The sequence below is a fragment of the Martes martes genome (assembly GCF_963455335.1).
Source record: "Martes martes genome assembly, chromosome: 4".
NCBI lineage: Eukaryota > Metazoa > Chordata > Mammalia > Carnivora > Mustelidae > Martes > Martes martes.
The window spans coordinates 178,212,645-178,226,848 of NC_137891.1; the positions used below are offsets into that span (position 1 = coordinate 178,212,645).

A 14,204-nucleotide genomic window follows, 5' to 3' on the forward strand; every position below is an offset into this window, starting at 1 on the left:
CAGCATCCAAAGGAGGAATGGGCTCTTGTTCTGGGCCTGAGCCAGAGATCCATCTGGGAGGGCTGGTTCCCAGCACTTCCAGCTAAGAGTGACCCTCTGAGATCCACCCCACCTCTGGCCAGGGCACTCACTGGAGTCTGGTCCAAAGGGCTCTAGTACCTCATCCCAGCCACCGTCCTCCTTTGGGTGCCCAAGGTACTCTCTTCAGGGTGAGCTTCCATTTCTGTGCCTGAGATAGCACAGAGTCCAGGACAGGATTTGACTGTGGGGAGGACTGCAGGTTTAACCAGAAACCCTCCGGGAGAGACAGTGAAGGGGCAGACTCCAAGGGGGATCACTCTGGGCTCCTGAACATAGGTGAATGGTAGACTGGCTGCACATCTCCAGAGGGCTGGCTATGAGAAGGGAATGGGCTCCTTTCCTGGCCTCCTGGGACCCCAGGGCAACGAAAGGACGGAGGCTGGGAGGCTCAGGGATCAGTAAGGGCTGGACTGGGACTTGGTCTGGGGCAAGTTGTCCCAGGGCCCTAGTAGGCCTGGCCAGTTTCCACAGGCAGGAGTCCCAGCACAGCAGAATGCTCCCCAAGCTTCATACGACGCTGTGTGGAGAGGCTCACGTTTTTGGCCAGGTAATCAACAGCAGCTGGAGGGAAAAAAAAGAGAAGAGAAACTCCTAGAAACTGAGGTTCTTTTTGCCGATTCTTCCTTCTGCTCCACATCCATCCATCCATCCATACATACATTTATTCATTCATTGATTCATCCATCCACCCTTCTGTCTACTTGTTCTTTAATCCATCCATCCAACTAACCATCCATCCACCCATCCATCCACCCATCTTTTCATGAAACTCTTCCTCTTATCTCCTCTCTGACCATGCAACAAATATTTACTTAACACTGGGGCGCCTGGGTGGCTCAGTGGGTTAAAGCCGCTGCCTTCGGCTCGGGTCATGGTCCCAGGGTCCTGGGATCGAGCCCCGCATCGGGCTCTCTGCTCCTCAGGGAACCTGCTTCCCCCTCTCTCTCTGCCTGCCTCTCTGCCTACATGTGATCTCTCTCTCTGTCAAAAAAATAAATAAATAAAAAAAAATATTTACTTAACACTTACTATTTGCTCAGCTCTCTCATGGGTTCTGTAAGAAGGTACAGAGGATATCTACATTGCTGAGTGAAGAAATTAGTTCCAACACACCTGTATGTATGTCTGCTATGGGGAAAGTCCGGTGAATCCCACAGAGCCCAGGTAGTAATGAGGGCAAGGTCCTTCTGTCTTCTCTGGACCCTGAGCCCAGCTCATGGATGAGGCAAAGCAACATCCCTTACTCAAAAGCAAAGCAGAGATTAAGAGCCTCTTATGGTTTGGGGGGGTGCGAGGGATGGGGTGGCTGGGTGATGGACATTGGGGAGGGCGTGTGCTATGATGAGTGCTGTGAATTGTGTAAGACTGATGACTCACAGACCTGTACCCCTGAAACAAATAATACATTATATGTTAATAAAAATTTTTTAAAAAGAAGCAAAGCAGAATTTGCAATTGAGCTGAGGGGTCAATGCAGAAGAAGCCAGGACCCTGATATGCAGAGAGCTGAGACCTTTAGCTTTGAAGTTCTGGCTATCCAGAGTGGGGAGATGAAAGTCTGAGGGTGTGTACTTGTGAGTATGCATGAACAGTGGAAACAAAAACCTCCGTGTAGTCATGGGCACGAACGTGAACGTTCACATATGAACAAGGCTCACACATGTACATGCGGGTAAGCCGTGTGTACCTGCATGAGTAGAACAGTGGGGATGCCTGTGCACACACAGGTAGGTGCGTACAGGTGAGTGGCACCTAAGCCAGGTACACGTGTCAGTGTATGTGTGTGTGTGCATGTGCGACTTCTGGTTCAAGCGTGCACGTGTTCTGTCTTGATTGTATGAACTGTGCTTGCATGAGGCTACAGCAGAAATCAGCCCTGACCAGATGACTTGGCTGGCATGTGACCAAGGTCTCCTGAGGCACAGAGATGCCTCCACCCAAGCCAGAATCCGTGGCTGTGGCCAATCCAAATCCTGGGATCTCTTGGATCCAGAGGTGAGAATAAATTGAATGAGTGCTGCCTTGGAATCAAAAGGCCTGGCCGAATACTCTCCCTGTCACCTGCCCACTGAGGGACCGTGAGGGTAGGGCCAGGAGGTGTGGGAACAGCCAGGGGGCAAGGCCCACGGAAGTGAGATGGGCAGTTATCAGTAATTGAGGCCATATTCCCTAGAGGTTCAAATCCTGCACCCGCCAACTTTTACTTTGTGATCTGGGGCACACCAGCTCATCTATACAAGCCTCAGTTTCCCTGTCTATAGAATGGGGATGATGATAGCACCTAGGTCAAAGAATTGTGGCGAATGAGGTGAGAAAATATGTATGAAGAGGTTCGTCAGTGCTCCTTGAGCTCAATGGCCTTGGGCTCTTGTAGGATTGGGATTCAGTGAACAGATGTGACCTTTGATGAAGGTAGGAAGGAAATGAGGTGCGAATGAAACAACTCAGAGTCCCAACTATCTCTGGTTCATGCAGCTTTGGGCAAGTCACTTGGCTTCTCCAGGCTGGTTTCTTTGTCTATAAAATGGGTACAATAAATCCCAGCCTCCTCAAGGGCTTTTATGAGGATTAAATGAGATGATGCACTTAAAGATGCTGGGCATAGAGGGCTCAGGGATTGCACCTAGTTTCCCAAAGGATATGCAAACGTCCTGGGGTTTTTGGAGTGCCTAGATGGGCCCTGTGTTCCTCAGCTTCCCAGATTCTTGGGCTGGAGCTGAGCCCCCGAGTGGTGTCCCTGAGGTCGCCCAGCTTCCAGACTCCCAGCTGGTAGCACAGAGGTGGTGGTGGCCAGCCTTGTCCTGCCTTGGATCTGCCCCTCACTCTGGGTGGAAGCATGAGAAGCTCTGATCTCTGGCCTCAGGCATCTCATCTCTGCTCCTTGGAGCAGGTCTTATCTGGGTCCTGGGGGACCTGGAGGAAGCCGATCTGCAGAGCAGCAGCAGGAAGAGAGGAAGGAGCTGCCGCCTACTGAGCTGGTGCTCTGCCCATCCTGGTCTAAGCACTTCCTGTGTGCTCACTTCCACGATCCCATTTTACAGATGATGCGGCTGAGGCCTGGCCCTAAGACACTGTGTAACTTGAAAGGTCATATGGCTCTTAGGCTGTGGAGCCAGATTTCAAGGCCAGGTGTTCTGGTGCCCGCTCCTAACCACCCCCACACCTTCACTGGCACCGTCCTACAGAGGAACCCCTGATGTGTGCACAGCACTTAAGGGGCTACGAAGCACTCTACACCCCAAATCCTACACTGGCCCCATTCTCTACTCCAGGAAATGTGGGGGGGGTCCCAGGGCACGTGGCCAAGTCAGGTGACCTTTTCTGACTCGCTGAAGGCTCTGTCTACTCCTCCTGATTGTGCCTCACACCCAGCTCTTCCCAGGGGTGGAATGGAAAGGTCTGGCTCAGAGGAACAATCAGAAAGACATAGCCTGATCCCTCCTGCATTGCACACTCACTATGGGCTGGGTGGACGCGATCTCATTTCACCTCTCACCGATCCCAACAATCTCAGCAATGGCACAGCTGTTCCCATTTTCCAGAGGTGGAAACTGAGGCACAGAAAGGTTGCTGACCCACAGTCATACATAGCATGTGAGCTGGAGGAGACCCAATTTGTCCTGCTTGTGCCTGTGGTCCCTCTGGGTCATCCTTTTCAGCCTCTCGCGGCTGCCAGCCAGGGCTCAGGGCACAGTAACACGCACATCCTGTCAAGATGGGCAAGGAGACACCAAGAAACTCAACTTCGCTGATGAGCAGCCAACTTCAAGGGCACCCCTCGTGCGCAGAGCCTGCCTCTCCCTGGGGTCGAGCCGAGGCCGGTGAGGGCGGGGCTGTGACATTTCTCATTACGGCCTCTGTCAATGGCCCTCCCTGTCCCTCTGTCTCTCCGTGTCCCTTCTCCTCTGCCTTGTGCCCGCGCCTGGGCTCTAAATGTCTCAAATTAGATTAATCGGGAGTTGGCAGGAGATGCCAACCAGTAAACAAATCTCAGCCATCACCGCCTCGTCAGCCCGCGGCCCCAGAGGAGGACCCTTCTAGACACAAATTCTTATTAGACTTGTCAGATCTATTAAAATTCTTTTCACACTTCTGCGTTCTATCAGCCCCATCATTAGTACGGCCCTGGCCTCTGGGAACACCAGGGCCATACTAATCTGCTGTGTGCCCCGTCCCTGCCCCCTGCCCCCACTCCCTCCAGGGACAGGAGAGACAGACAGATGGACAGATGATGGCTGGGGACAAGAAAAGAAGGTGTGGAGGTGTCCCTGGGAAGACAAGGGGCCCAGGGAGAGGAGTAGACTCTCCAGCTGAGGAGTCTGGCCACGTGCACGCGCCCCGCCCACCAGCAAGGCTCTCGGAGGGCGTGGCTGTGGGCGTGGCTGCGTTCACATGGAGGCGGGATCTCAGGCAAATAGCCTCTCTGGGATCCCCTTCCTCCTCTCTCCAGGAGGAATAAACCACGTGCAGGGCACACAGGGCAGCCATGAGGGCGAGACCCACAGGAGGTGCTCGATAAACCTCAAAGCCATGTGTCTAGACACACGTTAGTGCACACTCAGGAATCAATCTGTGTGTGTGCAGCTCTCCGCGCACTGGTGCCTGTGGGGTTGTGGACGTGAATCTGCTATACAAACGTGGGCCGAGATGTGTATCATTACAGAGTGTCTGACACAAGTCAGTGGTTTGGCCAAAAGAGAAACGGGTTGGAAGTTAGAGGACCTAGGGCCCACCATCCACCTCCTGTGTGACCTTGGGGAAGTCCCTAGCCCCTCAGAGACTGTAAGCTGTGGACAAATAAAGTCTACTTGGGGTGGGGTTTTGAGGATGGCGTGAAATGAGGACCATGCAATCAGCCCCCATGCGTGGGCGGGACTCATGCTCGGGACAGATGGGAGCAGGGGATGGGCGGACCTGGGCAAGGACATGGGCTGGGAGCCCAGTCATAGGGGTATTCGGTCTCCCATTTACATGGGGCAGGTGGTCAGTGGCAACGTGATGTGCCCCTGTCCCTGTCCCTGGCTGTCCCAGAATGTCAAAGGCGAGGAAGAAGGCGCAATGGAAAATCTCGGGGGGGGGGTGTCTCGTCCCTGGATTCCCATTTCCCAGATGGCAAAACTGAGGCTCAGGGGCAGGGGGATCTGGGGGCAGAATCAGTGATAGTGGGGCCAACTCTCCCTTGAGCCCTTCCCAGCCCTACCCTGGGAACTTTGTGGCGAGGGGTGGGGTCTGCCCCAGGGATGCCTTCTGGATAGGGCTGGAGAATATGGCTCAGGAGGAGCTCTGAGCCACCCCCTGGAGGAGCCAGGGAGGCAGGGCTGGAGCTAGAAGGGGAGAGTGAGGAGAAAGGAAAGGAGAGGGGGGGAGGGGGAGGGGAAATGGCTCTGGCCAGCTTCTCCCCTAGCAGAGGGGGAACAAACACTCCTTTCTCGCCTCCTGGGCCCTTTCCCTTTTGATCCCCCCTCCCTTGCAGCCCCCATGCTGACTTTGGGGTTAATTTTATTTCCGACTTGGGCAGGCACCCCTGGAGCAGGGCGCGGGGCTCCGGGTGTGACTAACGCCCGCCCCAGGCCGGCCGCTGCCTCCACGGAGCCGCTCTCAACTCTTTATCAAGAGCATGTGTGTCCTGCTCGCCCTGCCCGGGCACGGGGGCTGGGGCCGGGGATTGCCCCGGGCCCCTCTGGAAACACTCGGATGCACACGTGCGAGCCCTGCCCTCCACCCTACCTGCACACACGTGCTCTACCGCCTGCACACACTTGCCCCTCACACGCCGCTCCACACAGGCACGGCTACACACATGGGCAACACCACGTGTCTGTGCCCCGAGGCACAGCTCTACACAGGTACACGCGGCCTTGCCTAGGTGCATGCCGTAGCACACACGCACGCAGATTTACACACCGCCCGTGTAGTGTGCGTGCTTGTACACGTGTACTCCAGGACATCTACGGATCTGCGGACACAGGAAAGCATCTGTGCATGCCAGAGCGCACGCGTATACACTCAGATATGGAGCCACATGTATGTATCTGCACACCCTTACACACGTCTGTACACATGTGCACCTGCTTGTTACCCACGTCCCCAGAGTGACATATGCCCACCACACACACACAGGCACACCACCTGTGCACACCTGAATGTACACTGAAACACACGTGTGTATGCAGGACAGACACACTCACTCACAGGACCAGACGTGAGCGCTTGTGTGTCCACACACAGACTCACACGCCTATCACATGGATGCAACAGGCTCATTTAAACTCAGATACATGAACAGCCATGTGTACACACACTCACATGTGCCCCTCACACACTCACACATACAGCACACACCCACACACAAGGATGTGTGGGCAAACACGTGTATGCCGAATGACAGGACACACACAGACACACAAATCATACCTATCTATGCCGTGTGTGTTCTCATACACATAGGTGCACACACATGCACTGAACACACACAAACACACACACACGGGGCGGGGGCCATGAACACAGCTTGGAGGTGGAGGCCGGCACAGCTGGCCCTCATTTAGCTGTGGAGGCCAAGGCCGAGCGAGGAGGACCGGCTGGTGTGGGGGGCAGGAAGCAGAGGTCAGGGAGGCCGGCCGGGCGGCGGTGGAGGGGGGGCAGAGGACACCCTCGGGCTGGGACCTCAGCCTCTCACCCAATGCCCTTCTGATTAGTTTGACACCAGCAGGTGAGGCCTTTGCCAGGAGTGGGGGGAGGAGGGGAGCCTCCTCCCGGTGACCCCAGCTCCCAGTGCCTCCCGCCTGCCCTCACACCGCCCGTCCGGCAGCTGGAGGCTGTGGCTGGGTCGCTCTGCCTTTTGTAGCCTCTGGTCCGAGGGTCACCCGCCCCCCCTTCCCCACCCCCCATCTAGGCAAGGTGCCAGGGCGATGTTGGCCGGGGAGGGCACATGAGACCAGCTCAAAGTCTGGGGCAAACAGGGGTGAGGACAGTGGGGGGGGTGGGTACGGGACAGAGAGGAAAATCCAGCTGTCCCCCCACACCTGGGGGCAGAAAGGGTCAGGGTCCCTAGAACCGCACCGTCCATCATGGCAGCCGCCAGCCACACGTGGCCCTTGAGCCCCTGAAACGTGGCCGTGCCACCGAGGAACCAGATTTTACATTTTAATTTAATCTAATTTAAATGTGAAAAACTGAAATTTGATTTAGTTTAATAATTGGGAAACTTTACAGTATATCTGGAACAACTTGGGTGTGTAAATCCACTACTCCGTTGTAATTTTATGAAATTTAAATACAGATTGAGTAGTTCTATGAAAACTTAAGTGTCTGAATTAAAAGGGGCCAGATTTCAAAGACGCCGCATGAGAAAAGAAATGTGAGAACATCTCACTCATAACTCGGTATGGATTACATGTCAAAATGATCGTTTCAGATATACTGGGCCAAACAAAAGATGTTAGCGAAAAGTCATCCCACTTGCTTCTCCATACATTTTCAGCTGTGGCTACTAGGAAATTGTAAATGCCGTTCGTGGCTCCTAGTACGGTTCTATGGGACAGCACTGCCCTAGAGCCACAGTAGCGGGACTGCAGGGCCGGGGCTCAGTATCAGCTTAAGGCAACAGCCCATTCTTTCTGGGCCTCGATTTTCTCGTCTGTGAAATGGGTGCTCCCACCCCAACACCACCTTGCAGCTCTCTACAAATCAACAGATGGTCCTCGGAGTGGGACAGGGAAGGGGAGGAGGACGCCTGGGGCGCCAGGCACTCACTTTGGCCGTACTGGCCGTACTGGTAGCCAGCCACGGGGTCCACGCTGTAGCCGGTGGTGCTGTACGTAGGCGGGCAGTAGGACTGGGAGGTGGGCAGGCTGTCTCCCGGCTTGATGGAGTCGGCCCGCTGGCTGCAGCTGGCCGAGATGGACGTGGCCGAGTCCAGCCCACCGTGCAGCGGGGAGATGGAGAAGTCGGCCTGTGGCTGCGGTGGCACGGCGCTGGGGTTGCTCAGAATGCTCATTACCTGTGGGGGAGAGACGGTCAGCGCGGCCCGAGTGGCGGGCGTGGGGGGCTCGGAGGACGGGCTCTTGGCTGGGGTTGCTCCCTCGACATCCCTGTGTGGCACCGAGAGCCTCAGTTCACTGGGTTTGCTAGCCCCTGTGGGTAAGACATTTGGTGGTTTCTCCTGGTCGGATCCTGACCCATGGAAAGACCCCTCATCCAGAGCTCCAGGGGGCAGGGGAGGGCCGCGTTCCCCTCCTGGGTATCCCAGGCCTGGCTCTAAGAGACATCTGGTGCCTGTCGCACGAATGAATGAACCCACAAACTAGCTGATGTCTCTCCCATCAGACAGGGGCTCCTCTGAGACAGGAAACCATGCCTCCCCTGTCAGACTCGGAGGCCCCCATCTTCCAACACGGAGGTTAGAACAGGACTCTCGATCTAGTCCTGTGGCAGGCCTGCTCTGCTCTTGACTTGGAGATCCTGCCCCTACAATGCCAACATCCATGGTCAGTGCTTTCGAAGAGCCTCGCGGGTATCTTTCTCTGACTCTGGTAAATCTCAGATGTCTGTGATCGTCACCGCGTCCCTGCTTGGCCGGGACAGCAAATAGGACTGGGGATCCCAGCCTGGCAGGGGGAGGCTCACCTCTCCACACTCAGCTTAAAGAACCTGGTGTCGGTTCACTGATGTGTTCACTTATTCCTTCAACAAACATGCACTGATGGTGACTGCAGCCCCAGGCCTCGGGCTGGGCCCTGGGTCTTCAGTGGAGGAAGAACTACGGTCCCTGCCCTTGGCAGGGGGGATGTTCTACATCTGGTGGAGGAGGCAGCAGGGAGCAGACCACCAGGATATGAAGTGGTGAGGGCACGACAGAGTCCGTTCAGCGGGGGCTGTGGGAACCCAGGGAAGGGCGAGTCCGGTGGTCCAGGAAGGCTTCTGGAGGAGGTGACAGCTGCTGTCCGGCTCTCCAGGAAAGAGTGGGGAAAGGCGATGCAGGCAGCTAGGCACCCCTCTGTGTGGAAGCGCGGGTGTCCCGTCCCATCCCGGGAGATGATGGAGAGGCAGGCCCTTGTGCTGCCGACCCACAGGGCCCAGGACCCTGCTGGCCTCCTGGGGATGCCACGTGCCTTGTGGGAGGGAGACTTCAGCGTCAGGTGGGAAGCCCAGGCTTGCTCCAAGCCCCCGAGCGCAGGGCTGTGTTCTCGGGTTTCCCCACTTGCCTCTCGGGAGAAGACAGCCTAGAGGCATCAAAGCAATGATTTTGTTGCCAACTGGATGCCTTCTGGAAACTTCTACCATCTCCTCTGTGACTTGTCCCCACCGGAAACACTGAGGCAGGGCGGGGGTCGAGGGCATGCATATGGAACCCTCAGGCCAGGGACAGCCCCTGGTCTCCTCCACTGACAGCCTTAGGTGTCCCTTAGCAACGTGACTGCCCACAGTCCTGAGGAAAAGACATGACGACTGTCCCTGATTCAGAGGGGGGCTGGGGGGCACGAGTTGGCGTCTGTGTGCAGAGGGCTTTGCGCCAGGCCTGCGCTCCTGGAAACAGGGCGCCAGCGTCCCCAGGCCTTGTCCTCCCTTTCTCCTTCCTTCCCTTCGTCTTGGCATGAACTCACATGGCTCTCCCAGTCCAGAGGCCTACCGAGGTGTGCGAGGCTGCGCCGTGAGGCCTCTTCCTCAGACAAAGTAACAGAGACCTTCAAAAGGCTAAGGCTTCTCCACACCTCACTGCAAGCCTGGGGGGAGCAGCTCCCCACAGAGGCCTGAGCCCATTCGCCTGACAGGGTCACAACGGACTCTCCAGGGTGGGTCTGAGCGTCTGACCCCTTCAGAGGTCCTCACTCCAGGGGCCGGCAGCAGCTCGTGCCCCGGGCAGCCGCTGCTCAGGGGTGAGTGACGCTGGGGCCCCTCGTGGCTAGGGCAGGAGCACAACCTCTCCCTGACCCTTTCCTGGATGCTCCGGGCACAATCCCCTCACCCTGGGCTCCCCCTCTTGGGTCCTTTCGCTCCCCCTCCCCCCAGAGCCAGAGTCAAGGGCACTGGGCCTGGGGAGGGCTGGTCTTTGCCTCCCCTACAGCTGGGGGGGGATCTTGATGGTGTATCAGCCCCATCAATAAGGCAGACACGTGGGGATGGGGGTACGAGAAGGGGAGGGTCCGGGCAGGGGTCTAGCTACTCTGGGCCATGGCCTGACCCGTGGAATTTCCTGAACTCACACTCTTCGGTGGGAGGGGTACAGGGGAGGCGGCAAGAAGGACCCCCCGAAGGGGGTGGTGGGTGAGGATGGCTGACAGCGTGGGCTGTGTTTGTTGCTTTCCGACTGTGCAGGTGGGTTCTCTGGGGCCTAGGAGATTTGCTGTGTGTCTGGGCGGGATCTGAGGGCGAACTCAGGAATCTAGCATTTGGCACGGGGCTAGGGGACCTGATTCTCTTCCTTGTTGCCAATCAGGTGCCCAATCTAGACCCCACTTTCCATCTAAATTAAGAAAATCACCGCCCACTCCATTTCCGCCCCCCCCCACCACCCCAATATAAGCATTAACCCTGCTCTCCCCTGCAAGGAGGCCTGGACTCCAAAAATAGACTCAGAGGCTCAGGAAAAACACACAGACCCCACTTCCCTTCCTTCAGGAGGGTAATTGTGGGCACGGGGAGACTCTCGGGAGGGTCTTCCAGCTCTGGCGAGACCCCAGTTTAAGAAGATTTTTTTTAAGATTTTTTTATTTATTTATTTGACAGAGAGAGATCACAGGTAGGCAGAGAGGCAGGCAGGGAGAGGGGAGGAAGCAGGCTCCCAGATGAGCAGAGAGCCCGATGCGGGGCTGGATCCCAGGACCCTGGGGTCATGACCTGAGCTGAAGGCAGAGGCTTTAACCCACTGAGCCACCCAGGTGCCCCGAGACCCCAGTTTAATGCTCCCACCTGCACACCGCCAACACGCCAAGCCCACAAGAGACAATGGAATGGGAGGGGAGGAGCATGTTTTGGGATGGGCTGGGAGCTATGCACAGACGGTACTCATCCTGGCGGACAGAGACCCACAGAGAACTGCCACACATCTGACCACAGCATTCAAGAGTTATCAGTGGTGGGGCACCTGGTGGCTCAGTCGGTTAGGTGTCTGCCTTCGGCTCAGGTCGTGATCCCAGAGTCCTGGGATCGAGCCCCACGTTGGGCTCCCTGCCTAGCGGGGAGTCTGTTTCTCTCTCTCCCTGTTGCTCCCCCAGGTTCTGCTCTCTCCTCTCTCTCTCTTGCTCTCAAATAAATAAATAAGGTCTTAAAAAAATTATCAGTGGCTCCTCATTACCTCCCAGGTAAACAGGACAAAGTCTTTTTCCGATCAGACCGCTACCTACCTATTCTAACTCCTCCCTCTCTTCCTGCCTTACACTTTGAGTCCTGGCTACCGAGTGATACGGGGTTTCCCGAAGACATCTGTCATTCATTCATTTATTCATTCAACAAACATTTCATAGAGGGCTACCATGTGCCAGGCTGCAGATAGGGCTGGACCCACCTTTGCCCCGCCAGCACAGACATTGTGCCTGCTGCATACTAGGAACCCAGAAAAACCAGCTGAATGCATGGATATCACTTAACAAATCTATAGTGAGCACCTGTTATGTGCCAGATGCTGAGCTGGGCATGGAGGATGCAGCAGTGAGCACCAGCCACTCTGTGCCCTCCTGGAGCCAGCCCTTCCTGAAGGAGGCTGACAACAAACCAATAAATACATAATATAATTTCTGATGCTGAGAAGTGTTTATAGAGGATAAACAAGGGGGATAAGTGCAGTAGTCAAGCAAGAGCTCCCCAAGAAGTGCTATCTAGCAAGACCAGAAAGAGCCAGCCAAAGGAGGATGTAGCAGAAGAGCTTTGCAGGCAGAGTTGCCAGCAAGTGCAAAGGCCCTGGGGTGGGAGCATACCCAGCAGGTTTAAGAAATAGGAAGAAGGTCAATGCTGAGAGTGAAAATCCTGAGAGTTCCAAGGCCTCCTGGAGTTTGTCAGAAGGGGCTTGTGTGGTGCCCAGGGGCTGGAGCGGGGGGGTGGTGCTCAGCACCAGCTCAGGCCAGGGGAGATTTTTCCTGTAATGGGATTTGTTCAATGGGATTTGCCCCGGAACATCAAATCAAATCCACATCTGGGATAGGTGTGAATGGGGATGCGAGGAGGCTGCTTACTCTCTCCCACGGTCCCTGGCGGCCTATGGATCAAAGGGCTGCCATCTCATCCCACGCCCTGTCTCCAGGCACGGCAGTTTCCAAGCAAGTGGGACAGGACCCAGATGAAGAGAGGTGGTAGCATTGACTCCTCGAGCAACTGAGCTACTATTCCCCCTATTATGCAGACAGGGAAGAGGAAAGGCACAGGGAAGAGGAAAGGCACACCCCAGATCACAAAGCCAGGAAGCGGCAGGTTGGGATTTGAACCTGTGTCTCCCTGACCCGGATCTGTGCTGTTTCCCACTAGGCTGTGCCAGAGACAGTGGGGAGAGAGGCCCTTGACAACCTGGCGGTGGGGGGTGCTGAGGACCCAAGTGGCCCTCTGTGGCCTCGGGCTGGCCCCTGGACCCCTGGGAGCCCCTCTCCGCCCTCAGAAGCAGGAAGCTTGGGCCAGGGTTAGCGGCCCAGCCAAAGTCTGGGGCCTGCAAACTTTTGAACTTGAGGAAGTCCCAGTCTGATGCGGTAATCCACCCCCCTCAAGAATGCTAAGGCCTCTACCCCGGTGGGTTTTACTTTTTTCCCGGTGACCTTGCTTTCGCTAATGTATTACTTCTTGGTACGTTACCGTTACTAACTCAAAATCAATACCGACCTCCACATCTGTAAGGTTTTATCTGAAGGCAAATCTCCGGGCTGTCTGTCAGGCTGAGTGACAGCCGTCCCTTCCTCGGGCCCCCACCCGCCGCAGCCCCCGCCCGCCCCCAGCCCCTTCCTCTCCCTCTGCTCTAAATCAGTCCCAGCCTCCACCAGACTAAATCAATAAGGGGCGGCCTCATCCCCCTTCCGCCGCTGGGGAGAGGCTAGCAGGTTTGGGGGGTGCGGGCTGCGGGAGCCCCGTGCCAGCCCTCCTTCCACATCCTCCGCTCGCCACCCCCTCCCCGGGACGCGGTGGCGCTCTCCCCTCCTTTAAAAGAAGGGGATGGGAAAAATGTAATTAATTCCCTCCGCTCCTGAGCTGGCCCCAGGGCCTGGGACCGAGGAGGCTGAGCGGTGGGATCTGCACCCTCTGTGATAACCAAGCGCGCTTCGGGAGCGAGGCTGCAATTAGAAGGGGATCGCCATCACGGGGGCTCCGTGGCAGGGTGCGGGGTGGGCGCCTGGGGACCACGGAGGGACACAGAGGAGACAAGCAGGGGCAGGGATCACGCCTGGAGAGGTCAGGACAGTGGGACCTGGAGATGGGACCAGGGCTGGGAGGAGGCCAAGGACCACCTGGACCTGTGAGCAGGTCAGGGAGCCAGCCCCATCTCCACAGGGCCAGAGGGGACCCCGAGACCCCAGAGGGACTCAGCCATTCGCTGCTGGCCAGACCACCAGCACCAGCATCCAGGCTCCTCCATGGGCGAGCTGGGACCCTCGGTGATTTCTTTAACCTTCTGTGCCTCAGCTTTCTCATCTGTACGATGGGCATGGCAAGAATTGTAGGTACCTATAGGGGCATTGTAACTGAGGAAATGCACCTGGAAGGTCTAAGGCAATGCCGGGTGCGGGGCTTCTTCTCAGCACGGGCTTGTACTCCCCTCCGCTTTTACCTGGAGAAGGCACCTGGCCTGAGCTTGACATCTACGCTGGAGGGCAGACTCCAGGAACTCCTCCCTGTCCTGACTGTGTCTTTCTCATTCCTTCTTCCCCAGGGGCCTGGCACACACTGGGAGCTTTCTGGGTGGAGAAGCCCTGCCCCCACACAGAAGGGCATGGGCCCTGATGGCCAGTCTGTGAAGTCTCCAGCAGAAACTGAGGCCTGAAGGGGGTGGTGACTTCCACTCCAGGAGAGTGTCACCACGGAGGGACGAACGACACACCATCCCTGGGCTCACTGCCACTCCCTCCTGCCCTCAGCCTGGGGCGGGGCTCCCTGAGCACTTTCATCTCCACTCCAACCTCCAACTCAGCTCCGGGTTACTTCTGATC

At 56.6% G+C, this 14,204-nt stretch overlaps 1 protein-coding gene across 2 annotated transcripts in view; it reads right to left on the minus strand.

Moving 5' to 3' along the window:
- Positions 1-526: 526 nt before the first annotated feature.
- PAX7 (paired box 7) overlaps positions 527-14,204 on the minus strand; it is a gene marked incomplete at both ends in the record, with an annotated part of 94,403 nt that continues 80,725 nt past the window's right edge. For both annotated transcript variants that reach the window (XM_080802570.1, XM_080802569.1), the window contains 2 exons: positions 527-642; positions 7,837-8,083. In XM_080802570.1, coding sequence (XP_080658696.1) covers positions 527-642; positions 7,837-8,083 — 363 coding nt within the window. The remainder of the gene's footprint in view (positions 643-7,836; positions 8,084-14,204) is intronic.